Source organism: Zophobas morio, unplaced genomic scaffold (assembly GCF_036711695.1).
Source record: "Zophobas morio isolate AGI-343-1 ecotype UQ-CSIRO unplaced genomic scaffold, CSIRO_AGI_Zmor_V1 ptg000002l, whole genome shotgun sequence".
NCBI lineage: Eukaryota > Metazoa > Arthropoda > Insecta > Coleoptera > Tenebrionidae > Zophobas > Zophobas morio.
In genome coordinates this window covers 24,004,120-24,019,731 of record NW_026972107.1, presented here as the reverse complement: position 1 = coordinate 24,019,731, position 15,612 = coordinate 24,004,120, and the positions used below count along the sequence as shown (strand labels likewise).

At 32.3% G+C, this 15,612-nt stretch overlaps 4 protein-coding genes across 4 annotated transcripts; 1 reads left to right on the top strand and 3 right to left on the bottom strand.

Moving 5' to 3' along the window:
• The first annotated feature begins 1,184 nt into the window (after positions 1-1,184).
• On the top strand, positions 1,185-1,712 carry LOC135130829 (P2X purinoceptor 7-like). The gene has a single exon (XM_064058298.1). The coding sequence runs from the start codon at positions 1,185-1,187 to the stop codon at positions 1,710-1,712; it is 528 nt and encodes a 175-aa protein (XP_063914368.1).
• Positions 1,713-1,915: 203 nt separating this feature from the next.
• Positions 1,916-3,652, bottom strand: LOC135130741 (uncharacterized). Its single transcript, XM_064058190.1, has one exon. It carries the CDS (start codon positions 3,650-3,652, stop codon positions 1,916-1,918), a length of 1,737 nt encoding a protein of 578 aa, XP_063914260.1.
• A 3,399-nt stretch (positions 3,653-7,051) lies between these two features.
• On the bottom strand, positions 7,052-7,993 carry LOC135122657 (MD-2-related lipid-recognition protein-like). Its single transcript, XM_064046984.1, has 3 exons — positions 7,735-7,993; positions 7,430-7,555; positions 7,052-7,375 (listed from the first exon to the last, which is right to left on the bottom strand). The coding sequence occupies exons 1-3, from the start codon at positions 7,820-7,822 to the stop codon at positions 7,116-7,118; spliced, it is 474 nt and encodes a 157-aa protein (XP_063903054.1). The 5' UTR covers positions 7,823-7,993; the 3' UTR covers positions 7,052-7,115.
• Positions 7,994-14,698: 6,705 nt separating this feature from the next.
• LOC135131144 (N-alpha-acetyltransferase 20) lies at positions 14,699-15,612 on the bottom strand. Its single transcript, XM_064058723.1, has 5 exons — positions 15,464-15,612; positions 15,302-15,417; positions 15,120-15,249; positions 14,934-15,070; positions 14,699-14,884 (listed from the first exon to the last, which is right to left on the bottom strand). The coding sequence occupies exons 1-5, from the start codon at positions 15,514-15,516 to the stop codon at positions 14,799-14,801; spliced, it is 522 nt and encodes a 173-aa protein (XP_063914793.1). The 5' UTR covers positions 15,517-15,612; the 3' UTR covers positions 14,699-14,798.

Genomic DNA, 15,612 nt, shown 5'->3' with positions numbered 1-15,612 from the left:
AAAAAAAAAACTTATCTACTGAATAAAATACCAATTTCTCATGTTATTGAAAAACGAATTAATCACAGCTGGTTGTGTTTTTGATACTGTAGTTTGGAATTTTGTTTTGTGTATAACATATCCTGTTGGCAAAGTATTTTTTAATTGACATTTCCAACGTGAATAACATCAAATGTACTGGTGATTTCATAGTATAGTGATAGTGGAAGTTACTTTTAACCTAAAAATAATATGAAATAATTAGAATGTCAAGTAAAGTTTCAAAAAATCTATTTTTGGAGATATCAGTACGAGTACATATGTTTCAACTACATTTTAAGAACGTTTAGTTGCTGCTGTGAAAGTCTTTAAACTTTTTTAAATGGCAAAATGTAAAAAGTAATTAGCCATAAAAATTGCTTTTTAAAAATATAGCTACATTAAGAAATTAGTCTTGCCCCTGTGCCTATTTATAAGTTTATAACCAAATTGTTATTTCTTGTATATAGGAAATTCTATTGATTGATTGGGGGGAGAACGGCATAAACGGACAAATTTTGATTAAGAATTTACCATGTTTCTATTAGCCTTAAAATATTTGCTAGATTTCATAGCGTAAATTATTAATATCATACAGATCTTCATGAAATAATTTTCTCTAAAATATCCAATATGGTCGTAGTCCTTTTACTTTTGTTGTGACAAATGACAATATATGATGTCTAAAAATGAGAAAAAAAATGAACTGATACATTTATGTCAGGACTGAGTAATTTGACTTTCGCGAATGTTGATCAAGTAATCCGGCTTGTATACGTGTGACAATTTATGTTTAAATCTATGCCAAAAAGTTAATGACGTCACCTCAAAAAAAACCTTTATTAAGATAGTACAGGGTGATTATTTCATTTGTTCACGCCTGGATCAAGTCCGAATAGGCAACACATTTTACTTTCCTTAAACGGCTTCGTCTTAAAGGCACACTAAAGTTAAAAAAATCGATTTTTCGTTTTTGGTCGCAATATGTAGCAGCGTAAATACCGATTCGGCTCCCGCAAGTTGTGTATTATTTTGACGAAGGAGTTCCGAGATACAGCGATTTTAAAATCTCGCGTGACGTCATCTGTTACACACCAGACTAGCTGCTGCGGTCGCATTATACGGGCGCGATACGAACAACCGACATTATTGACAAAGTTCTTAAAATGGAAGGTGTTTGTCCTTACTCATTTGAGCCCCGATATTCCCAAACAAATCTGGAGAAGAAGAATCCGGGAGATATAGACAAATTTAAAGGAAGAACAGGAAATCTGTTGTGGTGCAGTTGCGGTTTTTGTGTCCAAATGCAGACGGATATGGAGAGTATTTGTTGCAACGATTTCGAACAAATTTGCACTGTTATGGGTAGCTGTGATTGCATTACGTTACATTCATCTTTTGAAAAAGTTGTCCTAAATATTGACACTCTCACGGCTGCTCGTTATCATTTGTTATTGCATGCCTCTTCCTACGAGAAAGAAAGACTGAAAGAGACCACAAATAATTTATGGCGACATATTGCTTATAAGCAATTTGTTTATTGGATAAATGGATGGGTTCCTTTAGGTAAACACAATAGAAAAATCATTCCTTCATGTGTTATCCAAAAAATTAGAGAAGAATACCCGGAAGCTGACAATAATTACACTGGATTTATACCAACGCAAGGAGAAGATGCCAATTATTTTGATTAGACAAAGTGTACTTGTAATTTACGAATAAAATGAACATGTTATACGTGTATTTATCTTTTATTTAAATAATAAATAAGTGAGAAAAGTTATAATTTTGGAAAACTAAAAATGTAACTTTAACATGGCGAATTTTGAGAAAAATAAACAATAAACTTTTATAACAATTTTTAGTACTGAATAGTACTATAGTATCATAGATTTTTCTAAACAGGAGTAGAGCCAAATCTTGAGTAATATTGTTGTCGGGTGGTATCTAAAGACGGTTTACTAACTGGTGCAATATTTTCAGATACCATTCCAGCGTATTCCGCTTGTTGATCAACATCGACAACGTAGTCACCCCTTGCCAAACTGCAGACATTTTTTACGAGATCTTGTCTCCAGTCATAATTTTTTTTTCTGCATATCTTCCGATACACCCATTTTCCCGAGATCTTCGAATACTTTTGAGAGTCGCTAACAACGTCTTTCGATACGTTAAAATTATGGCCCAATATTGCTAACATACCTCGCAAAACCATACCATCATAAGAGAAATGACTTCTTTTTGGCAAGTACTTTAATCGCTCATTATGATGCGATTCTAAGGCGCCTGTATGGCAATATAAATTTACATGGCGTAAATCACATAGAAACTGCTTATTGTCAACAATAGATTTCAGCATAGTAAAATCGTTGGATTTAGGCGATAGCCATGCTACATCTCTTGCATCTTCTTCGGCTATAGGTTCATGTTGACACGCTGTAAACCTGTTGCCCTCCCACGAATGGATATTACAGATATGGTGTAGAACCGACAAGAATTTTTCTATAAGTAAATCTGGATCACCACCACAAGTTTGTGCTGCCCACCATAGGTGATTGACGATGCTTGACTTCCAAGCGGCCAGAAGAGGAGCCTTCTTTTCTACAGTTTTGATTTTTTTCGCCAAATTCTTTGCCATATGCCATACGTCAAACTGGTGATTGAGTTCCGAATACTTAGTACGTAATAAATGTCGGATGCCTCGATGTCTGTCTGACAAAAATACACTGATTTTTAAATCTTCATGAATTAATTTATGGAGAATTTTGTCACATGCCGCCTTTTCTAAATCGCCTGTAACCATACCTTTTTGAACGACCATAAAGTCTATAACTTTTGTTGTATTCAGGTCCATTATTGAATATGTGGCGTATTTAGCACAAAAACCAGGCGAATCGTATTGCCCATCTCCGCTAATTCTTGTTTCTACATTTTCCTCCGATTTTAGGGAAGCAAATATTGCACTCCTTTGCTCACTGAAAACCTGGCGTATGACAGGTCCTACAAAACGCCGAACTACTGAATAAAATGTTGTAGCACTAACGGTTAATAATCCCATAGCCTTGGCAAACATTGTAAAATTTTCAAAACTCAGACCTGTAGAATAAATGGCAGCGCACAGTTTTATTGTTCCTACAGAAAATTTATTCTCTATAGGCTGAGAGCGCCAGTTAAAAATATGTTCAGCTACGCAAACAGTTTTTATGATTACCATTGATCCTCGTTTTGAATGGGTCACTGCACTTACGCGTTTTCCACAAATATGACAAATTTTAAATAATTGTAAAATATTCTGTCCAAAAGTTAAAACTATGCAATCGTTCAAAGAAACAATATTATCATCTGCAGTAACGTCTAGTTGTTTTTTGTCCATATCCAAATCGGTTCCTTCAGAACTTTTTTCATCAATGCTATCCGAACTGTCATCACTATCACTCCATTCAGCTTCATGAAAAGATGCATCAAGATCATTTTTTTGTTTGTTTGTGACATAATTTTTAAATATTTCTAAGCCGATTTCACACTGTATACCAATGTCTACACTACTATTATTATTACTTTCTATATCATTTAGTTCGCTCATTTCAGAGTCTGAAGAACTATACACTTCTTTATATGCAATCTTTCTACACATTGTCTGAGACTGATGTTTACTAGTCCTATTAGTGGTTGAAGTACTTGAAGTGCTTGCTATTTCTTTATTATTTGAACTATACATTTCTTTTAATTCTTTTTTTTCGCAAATAATTTGAAACTCTTCGTATTTTAGTGGAAGGTGGAGTTGATTTGCCTGTTAAAAACAATGACGGGACTGCAGTGTTTTTTAATAATGGCAACGTTTTCATGTTCGGCATTAACTTTTTCTTCAAAGAATTTTCGTAATCATCTTCCGTAAAGTGCAAAGAACAAATGCGGGTATACTTATTTGGCAAAAAATTCTGACGTTTAATTTTGACTAACCATGTTTTATAAATTTCGGGATATTTATTTTTATCAGGAAAGGCGTGGAATGAAAAATTCTTGTCTCTTTTTGGATTATTTGAACATCCCACAACACAGCAACAAACCATATTGATGATGAGTCAATGCAACTGCAACACTACATTTACCACATTTTCAACAAAATAATCTTACTTACCATATATAAAATACACAGTATAAGTAAATAAAAGTAAATAAAGTTGTAAATGCAGATACGAATAGGTAATCTTGATTTAATGAATAATTAACCGAGAGAGAACTTGAGATGAATTGTATCGCCGTATTATGCTTCGCGCCGCCCGTGTAACAGATGACGTCACACGTTCAACTAAAGACCGCTGTTTCAGGGAAATAAAACTAAAAATAAGAGCTGCCGTTGCATCCTTCGTATAATAATACGATAACAATACAAAATCTCAAGGTTAAGCAAATAAAAACAAAAACAATTTTAACTTTACTGTGCCTTTAATTTTTTTATAAATAATAAATAACGTGTAGATGGCAATGATTGCACCAAAATTATGACAAATTAATTCTAACAATCAAATTATTTTTAACTTTTACTAACAGTGCTTTCGAATTCCAAAAAAAAAACGATATGCTTCTAACTTTGGGAAAGTATGATAGAAATTTCGATGCTGCTATTCGTCTACATGCCAGGCTATACCATTCCTTCCAACCAAGCATTCAAAAGACTCGAAAAAAAAATTAAGAGAAGTTGATCAATTTAAGAAAACTAAAGTTAGACGTCCTACAACGTCAGAAAATGAAGCTGTTCTGATTGAAATTATGGAAGAGTCAACGGTAGATCAAAGACCAATGCAGATTAGTCAGAGTTCGGTTTTTAACATCCTGAGGGCAAACCAATTTCACCCATGCCATTTCAGCCTTTCGAATTCAAAATGAAGATCATTTGCCCAGAAAGGATCATGGTGTCGTACAGATTTTCATATAATAACACTCGAGATTCTAATTAGACTACGTGGAACTTTTGAATGCAGTTAGCGCTATGTCAAGAAGGATAAGGTGGGCAGTTTGGGTACGTATTATCAGATACCTATTTATTTTATTTATATTCGTTTAAGGATCGAATAAATTACGTTCTATTTTCTTTAAATTTTGCCATTACTAGTTGCTTATCATTATGACATAGTGTGCTTTTTGTGTTGTTGCATTTACTATGATTGCTAATTTAAAAAGATTAATAAACTTGGTAATGATATGTAAATATAATATGTTGCCTACCCGAAAGTATTCAGGCGTGAAAAGATAAAATAATCACTCTGCAACTTTATCTTTAGCGCTACCTTTTGTAAATAAAACATAAAAATCACAGTTGCTTCCACCGAAAGTTGATCGCGGCATCTTAAATAATTAGCAAATAAGTCCACAAAAAATGAATTAATAACTCATTTTAATGTATTGACTACATCAAAATACTCTTACCCCGAATTTTGGGAGTATAGTACTGTTGTTTTTAGTAACACATTGTACCTATTCAAATTGTTGTGTCCTTGCTAAAAAATTTATCACAAAAATTTTATTATGAAAACTTGCTTTATATTTTATTACATTATAATACAGTGGATGTCAAACAGTGAATGGGCTATTTACAGTTCAGAAGGACAAAATAGTCATTTAATATACGGAATATACTTTATATATTCACATTGCCACTATTTCACACTTTATTTGACAAATATGTATCAAACTAAACAAGGAACGCTTTGGTATTGCAAAACATCTTTATTTTAAAAATAAATTTCATGGTCTACTAGAGGGCTTTTTTTATCATATGGCAGTGTGTTGTGTAGCTTATACCTAAATCACGCGAGAGAAAGTTTTCTCAACTGATTTAAAGCTATAACACACGAGTGTAATATAAAAATTAAACACATGAGTAATATTTGGTAAAAATATTGATTTTTTATTTCATGTTGATTTTGATATTTGTTGTTAAAGTTAGAAATGGGTTGTAATAATTGTCTGTATTTACAAAGACAATCGCATGGTAACAGTAAGTTAGACTTATGACATAACTCACAAGTGAGTTAGGATTATATTCCCTTAGTCAATTGTAAACCAATTTAATTATTAAAAATCACCATAATAGTTATAGCTCTTTTACATGTATCTATTGGTTAATAGTTATTTATTTTACAAGTGAGTAAAGATGAATATTGTCCATGAGAGAAAATAACTTTAACCAACGAGTCTGTCAGGACGAATTGAGTATTGTTGTCGAGTCCGAATGGGTAATACGAATTTACTCACGAATGTAATACAACACTTTATTCAACACCGCAATTATTCATTTAGTCGCAAATCAAACAAAATTATTTCTACATACACATAGAATAGTTTCCCATTTATTGAGAAGCCGATTTTTGGTTATTTCTTGTTTCCACTGTACCTAAATAGTGGACAAAAACTGAAAACTTAAAGTTTATCAAAATGGACAATGTTTTTATACAAAGGATATACTGAATGAGACAAAAAACAGTGACTCATCAGTTATTAATTACTACAAAAAGTACAACAAGCAGCTCGAGTTATTTCAACTAGTGGCAAAAATCAAAGAATATTCGTGGGGTAAACAAGGAAGTTATGTTAGCGTATTTTCACGCGATTCCAAAAGCGTTTAAAATATAGTAAATAGTAAACACCAAACTTATTACTTATTTAAATGTTTAAATGATTTTTATATTGTTACCAATATAATCAGTGATTTCAATTCTTGGACGTATATATGGTTGCCTATAGCATTTACTTTGCGTGATTTTTGGTTTGCTATAATTTCAGAATAATGATAGAACGTAAATATCTAAAAACCAAATAATTTTCAAAAGATGCCACCTACACCCATTTTACGTTTACCTATTTTTGGAAATCATTAAATTCACGGTTTGGAAACACAACGTTCTTTGTGCTTTGTCATTTTCCGACTTGTGACATTACAATAAATTGCCTCCAAAGACTAGGCAGTGGAGAGAAATCTGACGAGCTAATGGTGAGATTTAGAAAGTTACAGAACAAAGTAATTACATACTAATTTATTTACTTATGAATCATTTTATTCAGACATTTAATCTCGTTCTACACTAAAACTGTAATTTTTATCTGACAATTTTTATTTTGAACGTTACACAACATCCTTTTTCACCAACCCGAGCATCCCAAAGACGATATTTCACAATATAGTTTAATAAAGGGAAAGCCGGCGAGATGAAAAGAGTATTCTTATATGTGCCAGTTTCACCACTTTTAGTCGGACATTGGGTATATTTACATCCATCTCTGTCCATTCCGATAAGAGGTAAATCAATGAAAGGCGTCACCGAATAAGCTTGACTCACCAATTTTTCGGCATCAAAACCTACACAAAAATATCTTGTAATATACTTTTATCAAATAGTAATTAATGTCTTACCGGGAACATAATCAAATTCAATTGTGGCGTTTGTGCCACTTCTGAGTTTGCAGGGTTTCTTGCTTTTCGCTTCCTTGCAGGGCTCCACTCTGACTTCTTTGATTTCACAAATGGAATCGTCAGCATCTACGGAAAGCGAAGAGAAAAAATAATTCATGCAGAGGCGGAAATGTTTCAGAGTTACTCAAATGTAAATTAAAATAATTAACTTGAAGATGAAAAATTTAATACAACCTTTTACGAACCAGTAATCAACAGGGATTTTTTGTCACGCTTGGTTTTTTCAGAAATACAAAAGAAATTACCTTCACAATTGTCAAACTGGACCACTTCGCTGGTTATAATACCAATTAGTAATACCACCATATAGGCCTTTATTAGAAAATTCATCATCTTTAGATTTTCACTATACAATAGACGATAATTTTAATAATGAAATTTTTGTATTGTCTTTTTTTAAATGATTTTCACCGTATCAGTTCAATCCGACGCGTTATTGAAAGTCAACCGACCAAAACTGATGCATTGAAAGGTACGCGCTCGCGGCTGAGTGTTGTGAATAACTGTTTTCTTTTATACCTGTTCCATACTTTTAGTCCATTACAGTATAACACCAACATATTAGATAGATGCCTAAATTACGAATGTGGGTAATTCTTGATAAATATGTGGTGATAAGTTCATGCGGGACGTAAAAGTTGTCTTACGAAATACTGAAGAGTGAAATAGTTTCAAACAGTCAATTTTAATGATAAATAGTTTAATTGATAGTTTTCTTCACAGAAACGATTTTTATGAAACTATTTAGGTATCAAACATTAATATATACCTATAGCGTCATGTGCGATTTCCTTGGAAAGACTGATTTTGCAATAATCAAAACATTTGTATTTTACCTTTACATATCTGAAAAATAAAAAAAAAAAACGATTATGAAACAAGTAATGTTATGAATTATCGAAACTTTTCAAATTAAAACAGTTTCAAATAAAAATGATAATATCATTTTCGATTTGTGATTTCGTTCAAAAAGCTTTGAGTTTTACAAGGCGTAGAGCAATATAACTGCATATGCAATTTTTTTTCTAATTAGGGACCATAAAACAGTTATAACTTTTTTAATTCTGTTGTTATACCTATAAAATTCATATAAGTTAATTTCGCAATAGACTCAAGCTCAAAGTATTCTCGTCTTTTACGTTTTTTTTTTTCGTTATTTAAACGTGAAATATAAACATCACCACAACAGTGTGTACTTTATTAATATCTGGTCCAATGAAACAACAATTTATTTAAGAATTTGGTAAGTAGAAAATGATTGATCATTTAGTGGTGCTTCATGTGGAATGTTAGTTGCTCGTAATTTTTGGTACTCATATAAATAAATGTGATTTCTTCTTGTGTGAAATACTTACTTATACATTTTATCGAAAAGTTGTACAGATTTTTTCAATCTAGTTCAATTTTTTAGGCGGAAGTACCGTACACAGTGCATCAATACGACCTTAAAACATCCCCACTTTTTAAACATAGATATTTAGCAAAAAAAAAAAATCTTCACTTGATTGTATAAAACAATCTTCGAAATTCTGGACCGTTCAGCATGCATTTATTTGCAAAAAAACTCACCTGTTCATTTATTTATTTTTTCACGTGTAAAAGAATTCACTCTTTCGAAGTTTTTACAACATCATACGTGTAACATGTACGTAAGTATGAAGCTAAATTTTAGTAGGAAATAGAACTAAAAAAATACTAGAAGTAAGCATTTTTTTTTGTTTACTGTTGCAATTTCTACTAGATATGGAATAATAAAGAATGTAAAATAATAATAAAGAGACTATTATACAGAAATATACCGTTTCAAAAATGAGAAAAAATTACCACAAAAAAAGAAAAATTTTCTTAAATGGGAAAAATACCGTAATATATAAGCATTTTGTTAGCTTTTAGGTATACATGTCATACATACAAAAAGATGTATGTATTCATATTTTAAAGTAATCATTTTTTAAATTCGTTTATATAGTTATGTTTTAGGCAAGAAGAAAAAGAACGTATTTTTTATAATTCTCCAGTCCAATCCTTTTGTTAAATGTTAATTATTTAACAATAACTCAAAGTGTGCCTTGTTCTACAAAGTAAGATTACCTTGCTATTCGAATTTTACGGTCATTTATATACACTTATTCGTTTCCAGCTGCTTGCGCTTGTTCCACTGCCAGTCTTCTAATTTTTTGTTCTTTTCTTTCTTGATTACAATGAAAACCTTGAAAGCTGTTTCGTTCAAGTAAAGTGCACACGTTCTTGATGTGTCATTTAAAATAGTAAAATACTTGTATGAAAAGTTCTATGTACAATTCTGTGATAATAAACCTTATTTTCTATTGTTACTTTGAACCACGGTGGTAATAGTACATTAGACATATAATAAGTTGCTTATATGTCTTAATCTTTTAAAGTTCATTAAAATCAACACACTTAAATATACCTATACGAATATGGAACAAAGTGTTTTGCATATGATTATTATTATCCTTATTTCATCATAATTCAATAAAAACTTTAGTATTCTCACATTTTCTAGAAAATGAGGTTCTTAATTTGATCAATAAAAAATTGATCGAAAGTTATTATTATATTATATTTCCCTACAAAAATTTTGAACATGTTTAAGTTTCTTGTTGTGAAAAGTAGACTACGTATATTACGAAAAAGGGAAAATATAAGCCCCACCCACCCACCCTATCTCGATTGTAATGATTTTTTTTTATTCGTTGTCAGACTGAACGGTGGAGTTTAATTACAAAATCCATATTTCACATGGTAATTTCTTGTAGAGAAATGAGGATTTTGCAACTAAGTTCCGCCCTTGGCTCACTATGAGTAAAAAAATCATCACAATTGAAAGCGGGTGGGTGGGCGGGGCTTATATTTTGTCCATTTTTTTTTTTAATATACGAAATCTTTTCATAACAAGAAACTGAAAACTTATTTAACTACCGTGTTTTTCAAATTAGACTATATGTAACTAAAAAGTTCCGATCTTAATTGTGATGAATTTTTCCTTCGTTGTCAGACCGAGGGGCAGAGCGTAATTGCAAAATATATATTTCTCTACAAAACTTTTTAACATGTTTAAGTTTCTTGTTGTAAAAAGAAAAGGCTACGTATATTAGAAAGAAAGGGAAAAATATAAGCCCCACCCATGGTAGAAGGAGACATGGTATAGGCATCCGATGTACCAATTTAAAAATGGTCTGCGCATCCATTTGTGACGTTAGGTGGCATCAACGACCTTGTGACTCTTGTGAGCTTCGCTAGGGAAGTCTAGGGAATTTCAGCTTGAGTTGTCATTGCTCTGTACAATACGTCAATTAATTGTCGGATAACGGATTGTATTTTAAATTTCGCGCTAATTTCACCCCACTTGACGTCACACCCGATGCGTATGCCTATACCATGTCTCCTTCTACCATGAGCCCCACCCACCCTATCTCGGTTGTAATGATTTTTTTATTCGTTAGCACACCCAGCGGCAGAGTTTAATAAGTTGCAAAATTAATACTCCTATTTCTTTGCAAAATGTTACTCTTTCAAGAACACATTTCACTTGGTAATTTCTTGTAGAAAGATGAGGAATTTGCAACTAAGCTCTGCCCTCGGCTCACAACGAAGAAAAAAATAATCACAATAGAGAAGGGGTGGGTGGGCGGGGCTTATATTTAATACACTTTTAAAAATTTACGAAATCTTTCCTTAACAAGAAACTGAAAACTTATTTAACTATCATATTGTTCAAATAAAACTTTAAGTAACTAAAAAAGTCCCGATCTCAATTATGATGAATTTTTTATTCGTTGTCAGACCGACGGCCGGAACGTAATTGCAAAATACACATTTCCCTACAAAAATTTTGAACATGTTTAAGTTTCTTGTTGTGAAAAGAAGACTACGTACCTATATTAAGAAGGAAGGGCAAAATATAAGCCCCACCCACCCACCCTATCTCAGTTGTAATGATTTTTTTTTACTCGATATCACACCGAGCGGAGGAGTTTAATTGCAAAATTCATATTTCTTAGCAAAATTTTACTATTTCAAGAACATATTTCACATGGTAATTTCTTGTAGTGAAATGAGGATTTTGCAACTAAGCTCCGCCTTCGGCTCAAGATGAATAAAAAAATAAAACACAATTGAGAGGGGGTGGGTGGGGGGACTTATCTTTGTACAATTTTTTTAATATACGAAATCTTTTCATAACAAGAAACTAAAATTTTATTTAACTACCGTGTTTTTCAAGTAAAATTATATGTAACTAAAAAAAGTCCCGATCTCAGTTGTGATGAATTTTTAATTCGTTGTCAGACCGAGGGGCGGATTATATAATCCGACAAATCCAGCTCTTTAAAAAATTATACATTTTCATTTTACGATTTTCGTTTTGTGGTAAGCGTTGGAAAGTAAAAACCAGAGGCATAAATAACACCCCTGGTCCTTCAGCACTAGGTAATAGCAATCTGAAGCCAAAGTGTTTGTTTATGTTTATACAACGAAAGAATGTCACGTAGAAATTAGTTTGATTTGAATGAGTTTGTCTTCTCAAAGCAGGACTAAAATTATTATTAATTAAACCATCGCACAATTAAACAAAATGTTCTGAATATCGTAATTCTTATTTTATCATTATTATACAGCCTGTTATTGAAAGGTACGTACAAAATAAAATCGGTAATTGCTCTCGAAGTATGGGTGCTAAAAGTTAAAAAAAAGTTCAGGTAAAAGTGTTGGCCTTTTAGAGATAAAAATTATTAAAATTTATGTCCAAATTCGTTGTACGCCTCTGATAAAAAGATCATCTTTCGTTTCTATAGCAACATTTAGTCTTGACAAAAGTTTTATTGTTACAGTTGCTAGGATTTACTAAAATAAATTAATTTTACCTATTTATCCTTCAGTAGCGTCTAAAAAGGTTGGATAAGGGTTAATTTTCCCCTTATAATTTTAATAACACAAAATAAGTTTTTCCGACTTCTTAGATTTTGCGAAGAACTGTCCATTTTGTTGTACGTACCTTTCAATAACACCCTGTATAAAGATGTGCGTATGCTTCACATTTTTGAGAAAATGGGGTGACTCGTTCTTAATTTGACCAATAAAAAATTTGTGATGACGTCATCAACATGAATAGGAATTCTAGTCAGACCACAAAAGAAAAGTAGTCACAGTGTTATACCAATGTAAGAAATAAAAAATGGTCGAAAGTTATTTCGACAGGACTTTCCTCGCCCCCGAAGTGCACTGCCACAAATCCCGCTCTTTGAAAAATTAAAAAAATTGATTTTGGGAATTTGATTGATTGGATAAATTTTGGTGAGCGTTTTACGATCTACACGATATTCCTAACATACACAGACTGAAATAGGTGGGTCATGAAATGTCGAGAAAACATAAAAGTAAGTCGCTCCCCGACAGACTCGATTACAATATTTTCTTTGATTACGCTCAGGAAGTAAAAATAAAATTCGCAAAATTAAATTTTATCATTTTTCGGTCATTTTGTATTTTATAGAATGTTTATTCCCAAAACACCGAAAACACACAAAATATTTGTCGACCCGTTTCGCCAGCCACGTTGGCATTATCTAGACAAAGCTAAACTCTGTATGTGTTCGACTGTATTTCAAGGGCGAGGGAAGTTGTGTATAAGTAACCCTAGACCACATTTTTGTTCAACATTCAGTGATGTAACACACTTTAGTTCGCTATAGCATCCACATCACGCTTGTTTATATATTTGGACGAATTGTTTATAATGTCTAGGCGCGACGGCGACGGTCACTCCGCCGATAACCAACTGATGCAGTACCTACACGTTATTCTTGTAAAGTTTCCGGGAGAGACTTTTTTATGCATTCATTAATGACTCATACTTGAGTTTTGTTTAATACATCCAGTGATTAAATACGACGGCGCGACGTCAGGCGATAAATTTGGGTGGCCGACTGTGCAGTCTCAACCCTCAGTGGCGTGAACAGTCATTTTTAATTTTTAAAGCATTTGAATATTTAGGAGAACTCTTATAACTGAGGAAAACCTAGAAAAAGTAGTAATTGTTATTAAGAATTCCTAAAGTTGTAGGCCACGACTGCAATACCGCTGGCGATCGGATGGCAATAAGCATCATTTCCACTATGCCGAAGTCTGGTTATAACCCTTTCCGTTATATCCAACACCCGGCAAACGCTTTCGAGCACACCACTGGAGGATCTGGAAGACCCTTCGACTTTGTTGTTACATATTATACATATTATAATTTTTAAATATAAGGAAAATAAAAATATGTATTTAAATTTTGCTTAAACATACCAGATTTTTCACATTTTAGTCACGGCGTTTTTTACATTCAATAATAACGGAAATTCAGTTTTTTTGGTAAATTGTAAACTTTTTTCAACTGTTAAACTACGTCTTCCGTATATTTACATTTATAGCAATTTTTGTATGCACAACATGTGTACAATTGTAATCAAGTGTAACTAAAAAAAATCAGAATCTGTCTAAATAGCAATCGGGGGCGGAAAGCACCTACTGAAGCAACACGGGAAAAATTTTAAACTGGCGCAGCGTCTCCAAAAGGTCGAAGTGCGCCATTTAATTAAATCAAAAACATTTTAAGTCGTAATTAAACCTACTCAATTAACATTAATTAACCACAATTAACCGTGGTTAAATTGTAATTATTACCTATATAGTATCAAGGACGTGTCAATTAATTAATAATAATTAGCATCAGAATTAGTAAAAACTATAATATTATTAAGTCTTTCTATTTTTTCCTAAAGGATTAAGTCTCGCCTTAACAAATGTAAAATCATCTAAAAATTGTATCAACAATGCATGTACAAGACTCTTTAAAAATGTCTGCATTTTATTCAAAAATCATAAATAATAAATATTTAAATACATGAGATCTAACATATTTGCGACTAACTCTCAGCAAATATAGGTAAGTAACACAAAAATAAAGATGAATAAGTACCTACAATTCAGAGAATTTAATGAAACAATATTTTTCTTAGCAGTGATACTTTACACACACCTTATGTTTGTACTGTCAAAAAGAAAATTCCAAGTGTTAAGCACGATTCAAAATTTACACTTTTTTTTTTATTCAGGTGAGACTCACTTTGTACAAACATTGCGCACCAAGTAAATTAAGTAGAAAATGTATTTACTGTTTATGGAGCAATAAAACGGCAGTAATTCTTTTTTGTAAACTTTTATTATGCAAGTCAAATATTTTATTAATGAGTAATCATTTAAATAATATAAAATAAAATAAATATAGTTACTTTTTTATACTCTAGTCTACATCTTCAGGTCGTACAGGGTGTGTTAAGGGTATCACAGATTTCTGGTTCACATCTCTAGAGCAGGCTTTTCTCATATCTGAAAAAATATATTTACAAACATCAAACATATAAACATGAATGCTAACCATAAGCATCTTCATCAGGATCACCCGAATAATACTCCAGGACCGTTCTATATACAATGTACCCCAGGTTTGTATACATATTTATTGCCACTTTGTTGCTGACGCGCACAAACAAATCCACAAAATAAGCTCGTTTTCTGAAAAGTAAATTATGATGCAAGCAGTTGTTTAATATGCAAGCCATACTTTTCAGAGACATCTTCTAAGAAGTTCATTAAAGTGGCAGCTAACCCTAAACGCCTAAAATCAGGAGACACCGTGAGAGCTGTAACATGCCCATGCCAATTTTCCCCAATTCCTTCCGCTTTACCCATTACTGCAAACATTTATTTTGATTTAACAATCAAATAGTCATGTCATTAACTCACTATAACCCATTATTTCTCCACTTGGGGATTCAGCAACTTGAAAATATTCCGGCCAATGAGCTAAATAGCGCATATAGAAAGACAGTCCATAGGTTTCGGTGAGCGGATCCAAGTTTCTGAAACAAATCGTTACGAACTCCAACTTTGACACTCTTTACTTACACATTGTTAAATTTATACATATCATCACACGTAAAAGGTCTCAATGTCGTCATTTTTGTTTTAATTTGGAAAATTTCTGTGCTACACAAGCTAACCTCAAATTTACGACAACAAAACGCTTGGGGTTTTTGTTTTTATTCCTCTAGGGT